The sequence below is a fragment of the Simochromis diagramma genome, unplaced genomic scaffold (genome assembly GCF_900408965.1).
Source record: "Simochromis diagramma unplaced genomic scaffold, fSimDia1.1 OVJJ01000596.1, whole genome shotgun sequence".
NCBI classification, from domain to species: domain Eukaryota; kingdom Metazoa; phylum Chordata; class Actinopteri; order Cichliformes; family Cichlidae; genus Simochromis; species Simochromis diagramma.
Window position 1 is genome coordinate 16,586,012 of NW_024387245.1, and position 14,302 is coordinate 16,600,313.

Here is a 14,302-nt window from a genome sequence, read left to right on the forward strand (position 1 = left end):
AGTGCAGGCTTTTTACAGTGGATTTATACTTATGTGTTGTAAATGCAGACCTGTCAATGACAATGGTTACTTAAGCGGGCTACACCGCAAACTCAGATTCACAGCAGAAGGATAATTTAGGCATAAATTACAATGTACCTATGATGTAGATTTAACACAAAATACATCGTCTCTCCCAGCTTGCTGCAAATTGAAAAGGGTTTGTCTATAACCTTAAAAACACTATATTTTAGATGTATATGTATTAAATAACAGTAAAAAGCTTGATGATTTTAAGGAATTTAGACAGTTTTAATAAAGTCTATGACTTCTTGCGATGTTTTTAGTGAGTTAAGTGTGGGCCTTTAATGAATTGTTTTATAGATGCTGATAGTCCAGCTACAAAAAAATAAATAAAAAATCACTACACCTGAGAAGTAGAGGGTATAAAGTATTGTTGCTACCAAACTAAACAAATTTATCCCTTACCAAATTACTTTTGACTACTTTCTGTCAAGTTAACTGTTTTAGCTCAAATTTAACTTATAAAGTATTTATGTTGAAACCTGCAATGTAACATCCGTGGAAGAGAAAATCAATGTAGCACACAATAAACACAATTCAGTCTTTCCTTTTTGGTGTCCCACCCACAAAATGTAAGGAATTTACTAACTATTCTATTCTAGCTGATTCTAGCTTGGTGTTCTTGTCTCAAATATGTCACACCGAGGGACTAATTTTGGCCTTTAATTTAGTTATGGTGAGGAAAGACTTTGTTTTCACAGCAGTCACATTTGGCTCAAGCTAAAATGGTTTCTGTCTGGTCTGGTTTTACAGCTGAGGCAAATGTGTGATTGTGAAATGCTGATATGGTGAACTCTGCAAGCTGAAACTGCCGTGGAATGATCTGAACTGAAGCACAGATAGAAACTGCTCTCATACTGCCACTGCGAGGCAAAAGACAAATACTCTTGGAGCGTTATGTAACACAACACAGGGCATTTCACTGGGCTTGTTGCAATAAGTATATTTTGCTGTAGTCAGACTGCCAGCTGGACCTCATGTGTCCCCATTTGGCTCTTTTGCACTTGCAGATTTTCTGGTCTGGTAATCTATTGATAGTTAGTCAAGGTGATGAAAAGATGGAACATTATTGATCTGCTGGGCAATGGAGGTCACTGCAGATTTACTGGGAAAATTAGGGAAAATGGTCCTAGCGAGTGCACAAATAGAAATGTGAGATTGTGCACACGTACGCGCTCTACATGTTTAAATAAAGACTGCGCTGGCCTACCTTTGAATTCAAAACCTGTATTCTTTTAGTGAAGCTATTTTCTGATTTCTAAAAAAGATTAAACCATATTTCTCCATGTCTTGAATATGTAGGAGGACAAGCTGTACATAAAAAACAAAACCACACGTTTCCCCAACAGTGACAGCGACATCCGCACAACGCTGTCTGTGCAACATGAAACAAGCAATGATCCAAAAGCAGCACAGTGTGGGTACAGCTCGGGTCACAGTGCTGTATTCCTCTCTGTGTTTACTTAGGCTGTCCATGTAATGATAGGGATATCTGTAAAACTACCACTGCTGCCTCCACTCTCTCTCATTCTGTCTCCTTGTGTCTGTGTGTTCTCCAGGCTCTGCAAAGTTAACGTCTTCTCCTTCCTCCTGTCTGTGCTGTCCAAGTACTGTATGTGGATGAAATGGCCTACACAAAGATACCACTGCACCCCCCCTTTACTTTACGTGATCACCAGTTGAAGGTCAAAACTAGTCAGTGCTGATACTTTCCTAATGTTAACCAAATTCTTATTCAGTGGTTTGTCTGTTCCTTTGGACTATCCAATAACACTTATTGTGTTGCATTTAATGCTCAGCAAGCAGCACAGCTGTTCCTCTTCTTTCGTTCTGTGGTGCATGAAATGAGACAAGTATCTCTAAAAGAGCAACTGCTGTGTCTTTGTCTCGTTCGGTCTTTAAAGTGTCCACTGAAGTTTGTGTTAAAAGCAGGAAGTCCTCCAATATCTCCCACCTTCACACCATGACATCACACTTTTTTCCTACTGTTGATGTTTAATTTTATACGCCGTCTCCTTTACTGCTAAAGTGTTTATTGAATCACTGAGTCATCTGCTTTTCTGATTGGATAATGTGATAATTGATTAGCTCCTGCGTGTGTGTGTTTGTGTGTGTGTATAAAAGAGAATGCTAATATGGTATCAATCTACCTAATCTAGGACGGGCAGACTGAAACGTTATAATTTAATAAATATTTCAGCAGTAAGCACGACTGTGTGGGAGTTCCATTTGATTATACTTATGAAGTAATTTCCTCTGATGCATCATCTGCCTCTCATTCAGGTGGCCATACACTTATTTTTTCATGTTTATTTGTGTACAATGTTTTCATTACCGGGTTTCAGGTTTAGGATTTGTGTGACTATAAAGACACTCCTCAAACACCCACACACAAGCACTGTGGCTTTATTTTACCCACTGGAAAAGCTTGTTTTCTGAAAGCCTTGAGACTTTAATGCCAAACAGCTGAGCTCCTCTTAAAGCACTTTTCAGCAGCCATCTGAGACCCTGATTCACATCTATCTATCTATCTATCTATCTATCTATCTATCTATCTATCTATCTATCTATCTATCTATCTATCTATCTATCTATCTATCTATCTATCTATCTATCTATCTATCTATCTATCTATCTATCTATCTGTCTATTGTCTGTCTCTCTCCGTCTACCTTGTGAAACAAAGGATTAGTATGCAAGACAACAAGGCATTGACCAACTTCTACATTTACTCCAAAACTTTCTGGGAATCAAGAAAAGTATGGCCTTCAGGACTTTCTGGCCCACTGTTGCTGTTATTGGAGCTAACTGCGGTTGTTCTAACTCAGTGTGTATTTTTAGGATTTGAGAATGCAGAATTCAAAAAATCTCCAATGCCACACAGTTGTCTAGAGAGTTTGACTGTCACTTGTGATTGCTGTGCAACACTTTGTTTTCATGTTGCAGAGATAAATAAAGCTGGAATTGATTTAGCTCAAAAGGCTGGACTGTAGGAGAGTGAAACCAGACTGCAGACAATAATCCTTACAGTTTAATTGCTTTTGTAACTAATTAAAACCACAACTGCAATATTAAAAAAAAAAAAAATCAGACAGCAGCTCTATTCAGCTGCAGCTGAATGAAGTGATTCACGTGAGGCAGCTTCACCATCACAACTGTACTCTGGCCTACAAAGCTGTCTCTGTGACCATTCACGGCTGTTCTGTTTATAGAAGAGCAAATGTTATCCTGGAGTTCGTGACAACGCTTCATGTTGATGTTATTTCGGCAGCAGTGATAACCTACGGTAGCTAACAGAGTCTCTTTCATACAGAGATTTGATAAATGAGGTGGTGGAGTGAGCCTCACTCATTGATGCCAAATTCACCCAGAGCGTGCTCTGATCTCACCCATATACACGAGCTACGAGACAACGACTCTCCACTGCATTTTAACTGATTTGTTTTTACAGGCCATTATCCTGCTATGCTGCTAAGCTTTACTCTTTATGAATCCATGCTAGTTTTTGTTGGCAGAATAGTTTGTGAATATTTTTTCCTCTTCTTTTTCTTTTTTCCCAAATACAACATTAACAGTTTCCACTGCTTCATGCTTCTTCCTGTTTCTCTTCCCTAATAAAAGAGGAGAACCCCCTATTTTCTTCTCACTACGAATTCTGTACCATTGAGCATGCATACATTATTATAACTAGGCTAATCTTTTCAGGTCCTGCCAAATATGGGGATATCAATATTATATTAAGGCCATCTCATGTGGACATATTTTTTACATTTTTAATTTGTATCCAGAATGAAAAGACCTCACTCGTTTATTTTGTGCAGTTTCATTTTATTGCACACCAGCGTCTACATCATTACTATTAAGCAGTACTAGAAATCAGACAAAGCCTCTGCTTTCTACTGCTTTCTGTCTGTCTCAGGAAAGAAAAGCTGCAGCCCAACCCCAATCTCACACCCAGAATCACAATAGCAAGAACTGGCTGGCACTTTATTCATGATCTCATGCCCCAAACTTCACTGGGGAATAAGTGACTATCTCACAGCAATACTTGATGGGAATCAGGAAGCTCCTCCCGGAGGCACAGAGACAGGAAGCACAAAAAGAGTCACATCACTCTATTTTGATTCTTTAAATGTATCTCACTCTCTTCCTCCTATGTCCCCTTTTTTGCATGTCCAGTGTGTTCTTTGTGAATTAGATGTAAAAAAAAAAGAAGCCCTTATTTGATGACTACATATAAGACTAGAACTAAAAGGGATAATAAAACTGATATTCTTGGAAATATGTCAAATTGGCTGCAGAGTGCCACCAAGAAAAACAGAAGCTCAGTATTAAAAAAACGGATGTGACAACTTTTGTTAATATTAATCTAATCCGCTGCTTACATCTGTTTAATATCAGCTCTGCCTTTTGTTTAATCCCACTTCAAATGTATTATGTCCTGCACTGTACTCTAACCACAACAGAAGATAATCAGCAGCACTGCCAGAATGTCCAAGAGCAAACTAAACCCAAGCCTCGTTACTGCATGTGTTGTACCTGTGTATCATGTCTTCCAGCCTCTTCCCTTGCTCTTCATCTTGTTCCAGCTGTTTCCGCCGTGCCTCCTCTTCTTCCACTCCCATGCCCTGGAGCAGCCACCGCTCACGCATAGCTTTGGACTGAGGACACAAAGAAATGCTGGTTTCAGTTCACGCAACGGCTCAGTCACTCTAGAGTACAAATAGAATGGGAACCTTCTTGTGACTAGAAACAAATCCGTGGTTGACTGGTAATTGTATTGAATTTTGTTTTGCTGTCTGCAACTAATTGCAAGTGGCTGTCCACAAGGCTGAGCATATGATACTCTCAACCTCTGGATGACCACTGGTGGAAGGAGACCCAGCAATGACCCACCAGGGTGCAATCACTCTCAGACTTAAGGTTTGCAGATAATCCCCATCTAATTTACAAGAACAGACAGGCTGCCAATACGTAACAATCAATCTGAGTTGATAAGTTCACACAAGTTTAACCACTGCTTTTGGAATAGATTATCCTATTTTCCTGTTTGATCAGAAGATCACGATGCCATGACTCCACAGCTGGTTGGCTTAGCATATAAACTGAGGTTGGTGGGAAATAGAGATGCAAAGGTTTAAAAACTAGAAGCACGGATGCATTTTTTTCCACTAGACTCTAGAACTGACAAGAAAGAAATGTAATAAATAAAATGCAATAAAGCATGCCAGAGTGCTTTATTTGACCAGGCAATGAATCAATTAATAATTGACAAAAAGGTTGTGATTATTTGTCTGTCAAATCAATCCAGTGAGTAACTGTTAGCTCTAATAAATGGCAGCCACATTGGAAGCCTGTTAACTGATAAGGCCTTTATGGTACACTCCTGCTTTACTATTTGGATACAGTTGGTCTAATGGTGCATAGAGTCTTCTCAAATGACCAAATGAGAATGTTTAGAGCAGAAAAGGTTGTCGACCTGTTCAGATTGTGGAGATCAGCAGACTACATCAAACACTACATCAGCATCTTTGTGATAGTGTGTTTTTGTTAAACATGCTGTTAACTGCCACCGGAGCACCGTTACGGGGGCTAGATTCCTCTAATCACTGCCGAGCACAGCTAGAACAAATAACCAAACATGTAGGAGTTTTTATGTAACACAGGAACTCTGAACTCAGCTGCTACTCGTAGGAAACTACTCTTTGTTAAAGGCGAATCCCACAAGCCCGAGAGAGCTACAGCAACCATTCTCCGTGATGTAAACAACGTTATTTTGTTAGGAACGTTATAAAAAGCGCTTTGTCGGCTAAATATCATCATGTACAGTCAAGGTTGTTTTCTTCAACTAAGGGTGTTTTTTTCTGTGAACTATAACAAATTTATTTTTTCTCGAATTCCAAAAAGGGAAAGAAATTTAAGTACATTCACTGTGAGCATGCTGCTTTTCTATTAAGTTTTACTAAACAAGCAGTTTAGTGAAAAAATTTCCTTTGATCATTTTACTGCTGTGTGAAGAGACAGATGGTATTTTGGTGCACAAACATTTCTCAAATTAGACTAAACAGGGATAAAATATGAAGCAGATTTTCTTCTGTCTCTCTCTTTCTGTTTAAATGATTTGTAAGACACTAAAAAGCTAAAGAAACAATTCTTGTTTCGCTATGCCTTATAATAACAAAACCAACAACATTGTTCTGTGTTTTATGGTATTTTATTGCGTCTCGATTTCTGTCTCCAGATTTGTCCCAGAGACATATCTGGGCACACAAAAATTCCATATGCTGCATGTGGTCCCTGTAGCCCCCTGTTTACATTTCATGGATAAACAATATAGATTAAGCCCCACATTAAACCCCAGGTTTGTTTGTCTGGTTCTTGCAGTATTAAACACAGAAAATCAACCAGGGTGCCAATCTTCTCATCACACAGGCTCTGGATTTCTTTAATGTTTTATAGATAATGCCAGAGCTCTGTTTACGCCATTAATGTCTCCGTTTCTGTCTGGAGCTTTGCTTTGTTACCACAACAGAGTGGAGCGGGAACACTGATTCACCTTTTAGCTGTTTACTGTCAAACTGTTGCTTGGCTGGAGGTCATAGAGCTGAAAATTACCCGTGTGACTCCCCCCACCGTGCGCGCACACACACACAGACACAAACACACCTAATTAAATATTTAGAAACTCACATGGTGGCAAGTCAGTGCATGTAAGCATGTGTAATCATGGTCACAATGACCTGCAGCGTTTCAAACTGAGCATCAGAATGGGGAAAAGGTGATTTAAGTGACTTTGAAAGTGACATGTTTGTTGGAGCCATACAGGCTGGCCTGAGTATTTCAGGAAAGTGCTGATCTGAGATCTCTGGGTTTATAGAACATGGTCCAATAAATAAAAAAAGCCTCGTCGATGGCAAATGTCAAATGATAACGGCCAAATTGTATATGCAGAGCATCTCTGAAAGCACAACATGCAGAATTTTGAAGGGGATGGACAGCAGAAGGCTGCACCGTGTGCACCGTCTTTCAGCTCAGGACAGGCTACAATTTCACGGGCTCACTAAAATTGAACAACAGACGATTGGAAAAATGTTGCCTGGTCTCATGATCTTGGCTGCATCATGCAGGTGGTGAGGTCATGAAATCATGGATCCATCCTGCCTTATATCAACAATTCAGGCTGCTGTGTGGAGGTGTTTTTATTAGCACACTTTTGGCTCTAAGCGCCTTGAATCAGCTTTTGTTGTTATTTTGCGCCATATAAAACAATTTAATTGAACTAAATGTAACTTTAGTACCAACTGAGCATCTTTTAAACACCATAGCATACCTGAGTGTTGCTGCTGACTTCATCCATCCCTTTATGACAACAGTGTATAGCATGCTGCAAAGCTCAAATCATCTCAAACAGGTTTCTTGAACATGACACTGAGTTCACTGAAGTCAAATAGCCTCCACAGTCACCAGATCTCAATCTCAGTGTTTCCAGCACCTTGTTAAATGTGTGCAATAAAGAGTTCTGAAGGGGGAAAAAAGTGGTTCATGAGGTGCTAGCAAGTTGCACTGTGTCTGGTGAGTGTATGACAGAAATATTTTGAAAGGCAGTTGCACAACCTGGTTATCAGTTAAACCGAACAATTTAAAAACTATGTGCTGCTAAATTTTCCCATCCATGTTTGATTTTCTTGCACTGCAGTTTTCCATCACAAACATTAGTGAACTTCTAAAGTAAACAGCTAGTTTCAAGTTCATTAAGCAAATTCCACATTCCACATCGAGATCACAGCGGTATTCTCTATATGATTTAGAAACCATCACTTATTCAGAGATGCATTGTTGGCTATATTTGTGCCTGACCTCTTACCAACACTGTGGAGTTTTATCAATACCATAATATATATATAACAGCTTTCTGCAGCATTTCAGCTATCAAAAATTCATTGGTGAATAACTTGTTTCCCCTGAGAACCAGACGGCTCTTTGCTTCTCTCTCATGCTGTTTAACAGACTTTCCATTTCCTGTTGAGCTGTGACACACAACCACTCTGAACTCGGCTATTAAAGGGAGGGTTTCAGGCTGTTATGAATGTCTGTGCTTGTCATCAGAAAGTGAAATAACCAATTTATCAAAATATGTAACGCCCAGACGGAGACACTGCTTCAAAAAGAGAATTCATGGCCAAGGTTAAACTTTGCTCTGAAGTCATGCCGATGTTTACAAAGTTCCAGACTCACATCATCGCCTCCATTGAGAAGCTTGAATCATGCAGCCCAGAGGTCCTTATCAAATCTCTGGGCTCTAGTTCCCATTTCCTCTCCCAAGCCACTGGGTCTCCAGAGAGCGCTCAACAAAGCCTGCTTCATGCTGCCTGGCAGCGTGGCACTTAGAGGTAATGGCCATTAAATGGAACTGTGTGACCAGATGCTGATTACATCTGGAGTTCAGGCCTACTGGTGTTGTATGAAAGAAAAGTACACCGATCATTAAAGATCAGTGGGGGCTGGATTCTGCAGATAGAGCAAACATATTCAGATTAAGATCCATTCTGACCTCTCTTGGTTTTTCATTTATCTTTAGGGAGCATGAGAAGGATAGTTGAGTTGTGATGACTTTTGAATGAATCCAAACTTATCACAACCCTTTAAGGCTGGCTCCAAATGTGAGTTCATCCATAAGACTTGTAAGGTAAAATGCACAATCAAGCCATTGACTTGAAGTTATGCTTATTGTATTAGTGTCTTTTGGAGCATTTACAATGACACGAATTAACCGATTTATGCACCACATCTGTTCTTGTTAAACGAATAATATAGCATTTTACATAACATGGCAATGGCCATCCATCCATGCATTATCTATTGCTTATTAGGGGCAGCAGAGGAGGCCAAGGTGTTTCCAAGCCAGACGAGACACTTCACCTAGGTGGCACTGAAGGGACAGATGCCTGAACCACCTCAGATGAAGGAGCTTCTCCCCTAATCTCTAAGGGAGAGCCCAGGTGTCCTTTGGAGGAAGCTCATTTCTGCTGCCTGTAACCAAAATCTAATTTCTATAGTCAATACCCACAGGTCATGAAGATTGGGAATGGTGGAAAAATAGATTGACCAAGAAATTTACAACTTCACTTTCCTGCTCAGCTCTCTCTTCACCTTAACAAACTTGTCTACATCACTGCAGATGCCACATCAATCGCCCTGTCAGTGTCCCACTACACTGACCACTCACCTGTGAACACATTTAAGACACTTAAATGCCGCCACTTTGGATGGAAACTTGAGTGGGCACTTTACCTTTTCTTGGCTGAGAACTTCAGACTTGGTACCAACTTTAATCCAAGTAGCTCGACTCTTGGCTGCAAACTACTCCAATATAAGCTGGGGGTCATTGCTCGATAACGCCAACAAAATCACATCATCAGCAAAAAGCAGAGTCGAGCTCCTGAGACCACCTGAGAACACCCTTCAACACTTAGCTGTGCCTAGAAATTCTGTCCATACAAATTATAAGCAGAATTAGGGACAAAAGACCCTTTGGTGGAGTCCAACTCCATCCGTGATTAAGTTTGACTGTTAGAAATGTAAACCAAGCTTTCACCGCAGTTGAACAGGGATTTCTTTCCTTAATTTTCAGAGTTCACAAAACAAGGATGGATGCCAGAATCTGAGGCTTCAAAGCAGAAGTGCAGAAACCAGTAGGTGGCAACATGGATGTTTTCAAAGTTAAGTTTTGTCATTTGCAAGAAGACTAATTCAAACTTAGCTGAAGTGCCACTGAAAAGTTGGTAAGTGTAGCACTGGAGCACATCAGTACAGCACTGATAAAACAACAGTGGCTATTAGTCTAAATAGCAGTCATCGCAGTAGTCTGAAATGTCAGCAGTTTGTGTCATGTGTAATTTGTTATGATTATTACTTTCAGTGAAGAATAACCCAGATCGGGTCAAATAAGAAAACAGACATTAGAAAGAAGCACTGATTCATCAGCACTTTCAAAGCAAACACACACACACTAAAAAATGTTACGTATAAAATATGCATATGCTTAGAATGATAAACACCCTTTGCAGATGAGCCCTAACTGGAAAACTCGACTCTTCAGAGGGCTCAAAACCAAATATACGAGTTACTGTAAACCCCAATTAGTGGCTGAACTGCACTGCATGCTTTAATGAAAGTGCACATGTCTTGAATCAATGTTTTTGTTTTGCCCATGTTCCCATAACTGGGTGTTAAATGGTGGAAAACACTAGTATGTGGAATCAGACTTATTTGATAAAGGATTCATTCATGCCAAGTGTGTTTAATGGCTCTAGTTAGCAAATGGAATGCATTTTTATTGCAAATATTAAAACTGGTTCCCATAGATATTTATGTAGTTTAATGAGTACCCGCAGCTATTCTCTTAACCACCCTGCAACTCTGCAGCAGCTACGGCTGTGGGATTTTCCTAATATTATCTTTTGAAGTTAAACCAATTATACATCACCAGAGCAGCACCATATTTGACTTGTGTTGCTCATGCACACATTTTATAAACACAGTGATGACACTTAAATAAAAGTCCAGTGACATATAGTTTAAACAGCGTCACATCGTGTGTCAAAGCTCGAAAATTATGGGATGCCTCAGTCTGTTGTGTCTCCACCTGACAGTGGTTTGGTTGGATGAGTTTTGTGTACAAGGTCAAATAATTCTTTAGTAGCTGAAAGAAGAAGTCCACATAAATTACAGATGCCTGGAAGCTGCTCATTTTATAAACTCATAATGTGTCAGCAGCTTGTGTCCTCTGTCCTACGTTTCATTTGGACATCAAATCTGTGTTTACTTGAAACAAAAATCTTGGCTTACCGGTAGTGGCTGGCATTAACTATGAGGGGATATATTTGTGTGTTTGGATTTGAGTGTTTTTCTGTAAAGAAGAAAACAGCCATGCCAGGGCCTGCTTAGCCAAGGGAAACTCTTGTTCTAATAGGCCTGCACACCAGGAGATACTGAGGTGGAATCACTAACATCTCAGCCAAAAACTGACAAACACACTCGCACATGCTCATGAGTAATTAAACACACTTGCATGCGGAAAAGCAGCATGCTGAAATGAGACAAAACAGTTAAGGAAGCTGTCAAATCGATCTATCTCTCAAGGGTTGAGGTTATATCTAGATGAAGAAAGAGGATAGAGCAATAACTCATAAGAGCATCATGACTCACGTCTTTCCCCTGTGAACTACTAACCCTAATCTGCACTCTTCACCTTCCCTTCACCTTTACGCTGACCTAATTTTAATCAACCAGTACCTTAGTCAAAAATGTATCTCTCACATGCTCACACTGTTTTAGCTCAGCTGTACGCAGTGCATTCAAGTAATGAATAGCTCTGTGTAACACGAGTAAGCAGAAAAGTCTGTAAGTACATCACAATCCAGGACTGAGTGAATGTTGGTATTTCTCTGTCTGTTGTCTTTAAAAATGTTAATAAATATATAATTTTCAAACTTAGCCCTTACAGTGGTACCATAAGTGTTATAACTGAATTATGCAAAGATGGATAAACAGCTACTGAGCATGTCCAGGGTGATATTTCTTTGCACATGTGCACATAGACAGGCGATGACGTTTTATTGCTCTAATATAAAAACAACAGGGCATAATCGTTACTTGAACTGTAAATAATACTTATACATATGTATCATATGTACCCAACATATGTATCATAAATACACAACATACCTTGACATGTTGCAGCTGCAGCAGCAGGTCATCAAGCTGGCTTCTTTTATCATCAATTTCAGTTTGCCGCTTCCGCTTCTCCTGTGAGACAAAGAAATGTAAGAGTTAAAAATCTAAGTGTTACTGTTGTAAAGTTGAGTCTTGAGTTTGTAGCATTTAATATTGCCTGAAAAGAATAAAAGTAATGATGTCACAGTAGAGCTGATGCTTGACTTCCTCTTCCTCTTTTAGCTGCTTTTCCACAGTAGATCATCTTCCTCCATCTCCTATCTCTAACCTCTTCCTATGCCACACCAACCCTCTGCTTGTCCTCATTCACTACATCTTCTTTGTGGTCTTCCTCTTTTACTCCTGCCCAACAACTCCATATTCAAAATCCTTTGTCCAGTATATCCATTCTCTCTCCTTGCCACATGTCCAAACCATCTCTGCCTTACCTCTCTAACTTTGCCTCCAGACTCAACCTGAGCTGTCCCTCTGATATACTCATTTCTGATCCTGTCCTTTTATACATTTTACAGAAATCTATACATTTAATTGTCTGCCTCTATGTGTTAGTCCTGTGATAGACTGGCAACCTGTCCTTAAACCCTATAACGGCTGAGATAGACTCCATCCCCCTCATGACCATGAATTGGATAACTGATCAAGAAGATGGATGGATTGTGTCTGAATTTTTGACTTATGTCCTAAAACATCTATTGTGAAATTTTGACCTTTTGGCCACAAAATTCAAAATTCATCTTGGACTTCGAGGCAATGTTCATGCCAAGTTTCCAAAATTCCCACAAGTAGTCTTGTGAGATGTGAGATCTGAGGGATAAATGGATGAACAACTGGAAAACATAATGCCTTCAGAGACAGCTTTCAGCAGCGCCTAGGCATAAGAATACAATTGTTTTATTGATTGAATGTGTTTACATTTTAATGGTGCATTTCAATCTGCAAGACAAAGATCCCTTTGGGACAAGTTTAATGGAGAGATTAAGGTTTAAACAAATTCAGTTTAGAAGTGTGCAGAGACTGAAATGCGATACACTGTCGATCTCAGTTTAATAATGATAAGGTGTGGTAGAGTTTACTGGTCGAGTACTGTCACGGATGCTCCAGTAAAGCCAGATTTTATTCATAGTAATTGTTTTTTCTGAAAAAAAAATTCCACTACACTGTACGCTGTCCGCATACTGTACATATGTGCAATTAAATGTCTCCTTATGAAGACATTGGTAGAAATATGGTCCAAGGGGCATACACAGGAAGGAAGGAAAGTATTAGAGAGGTTGGAGGTGAAAGCTTATTGAGGTTTGAGAAGGGTTAGTGCTCACAAGCCATATAAAGAGCAGAGATTTGGCCTTGATTACTCCACGTGGCACTGTCATTGAACTTGGGGTGGGAAGAACATTCCTTTATGTGGAGATAAAGGATAAATAATGGGTGGGAGAGGAGGTGGGTGCATGGTGAGTGGAAGGTTTTAAGCTGAAAACAAAGAAAATACACACAAAAAACTAGAACGATTAAAGCATGCACATAAATGCATGGAAATGTACAAACAAAGAAGGTCCCAGTATAAGCCTGCTTGGGGATGACGAGCATGAGACAATGTGGATGTGTATGTGGCTTCATCTCTCCCACTCACTACTCTGTGGGAGTAGACTGAGGATTTCTGGGACGTTTCCTGTTGACTAAATATAGCCATAAGGGGAAACCCCCCAAATATGAATGAACCTTGGACCATTTCTCAGACAAAGTAAGTGAAGACTGATGCAGAATAGAAAAAAGAGGAGAAGGGAATACGGAGCTGAATACAATGGAATAAAAATAGAGCAGAGGAGAATTCAATAGATGTTATCAGGAAACAGGTGAAAACAGAAATAAAAGAGTCAATATAGAAACAAGATAGGTAAATGAAAAGGTTGGGGGACTTGTTGCTGTTGCTTGTGATGTTTCAGCATGTAAAAAAATACAATTCCGTTACTTTAAAGACCCTGTGACTGCTCTGCATCAAAACCAGCACCTCTCCAGCATTTTCTCTGCCTAAGAGTTTCTAATGTGGGTGGAAATGAGATCCCGGGCTTTATTTTTCCTGTACAGGGCACACAAACACTTTGGGCACAAACACAAATTTTCCAAACAGAAATACTCAAATAAAATTGTCCTGGTAAATCATGCCAGGGACTAATATAAAACTGTTACTTGCAGATTCTACATGCACCTCTTTGTTTGCGCACAACGTGTTACTGAGGGCTGCCTAAACATAAAGTTTAAGCGCAGAGGCCTCCCTGCCACCTGATCCGACTCATCAACAGGTATTGACCAGCTGACAGCTGACTGGCCTTTTTGCAAATCTGATAAAGTTTCTAATCATCGATCATGGATCTCCAGCATGCTGCCAGGTGTACTTATGAACACCTTTACACTTGAACATGGTGTTTGTTACTGTAATCAGCAGAGAAATCTAGTAACAAAACTCCACTGCGACCAGGCATGCTGTTCCCGAGAGGGCCACCGTAAA

The 14,302-nt window shown here is 39.8% G+C and overlaps 1 protein-coding gene across 3 annotated transcripts in view; it reads right to left on the minus strand.

Moving 5' to 3' along the window:
* LOC120714237 (A-kinase anchor protein 2) overlaps positions 1 to 14,302 on the minus strand; it is a 91,754-nt gene that overhangs the window by 55,511 nt on the left and 21,941 nt on the right. For all 3 annotated transcript variants that reach the window (XM_040000356.1, XM_040000355.1, XM_040000357.1), the window contains exons 3-4: positions 11,791 to 11,871; positions 4,603 to 4,724 (exon numbers count right to left, since the gene is read on the minus strand). In XM_040000356.1, coding sequence (XP_039856290.1) covers positions 4,603 to 4,724; positions 11,791 to 11,871 — 203 coding nt within the window. The remainder of the gene's footprint in view (positions 1 to 4,602; positions 4,725 to 11,790; positions 11,872 to 14,302) is intronic.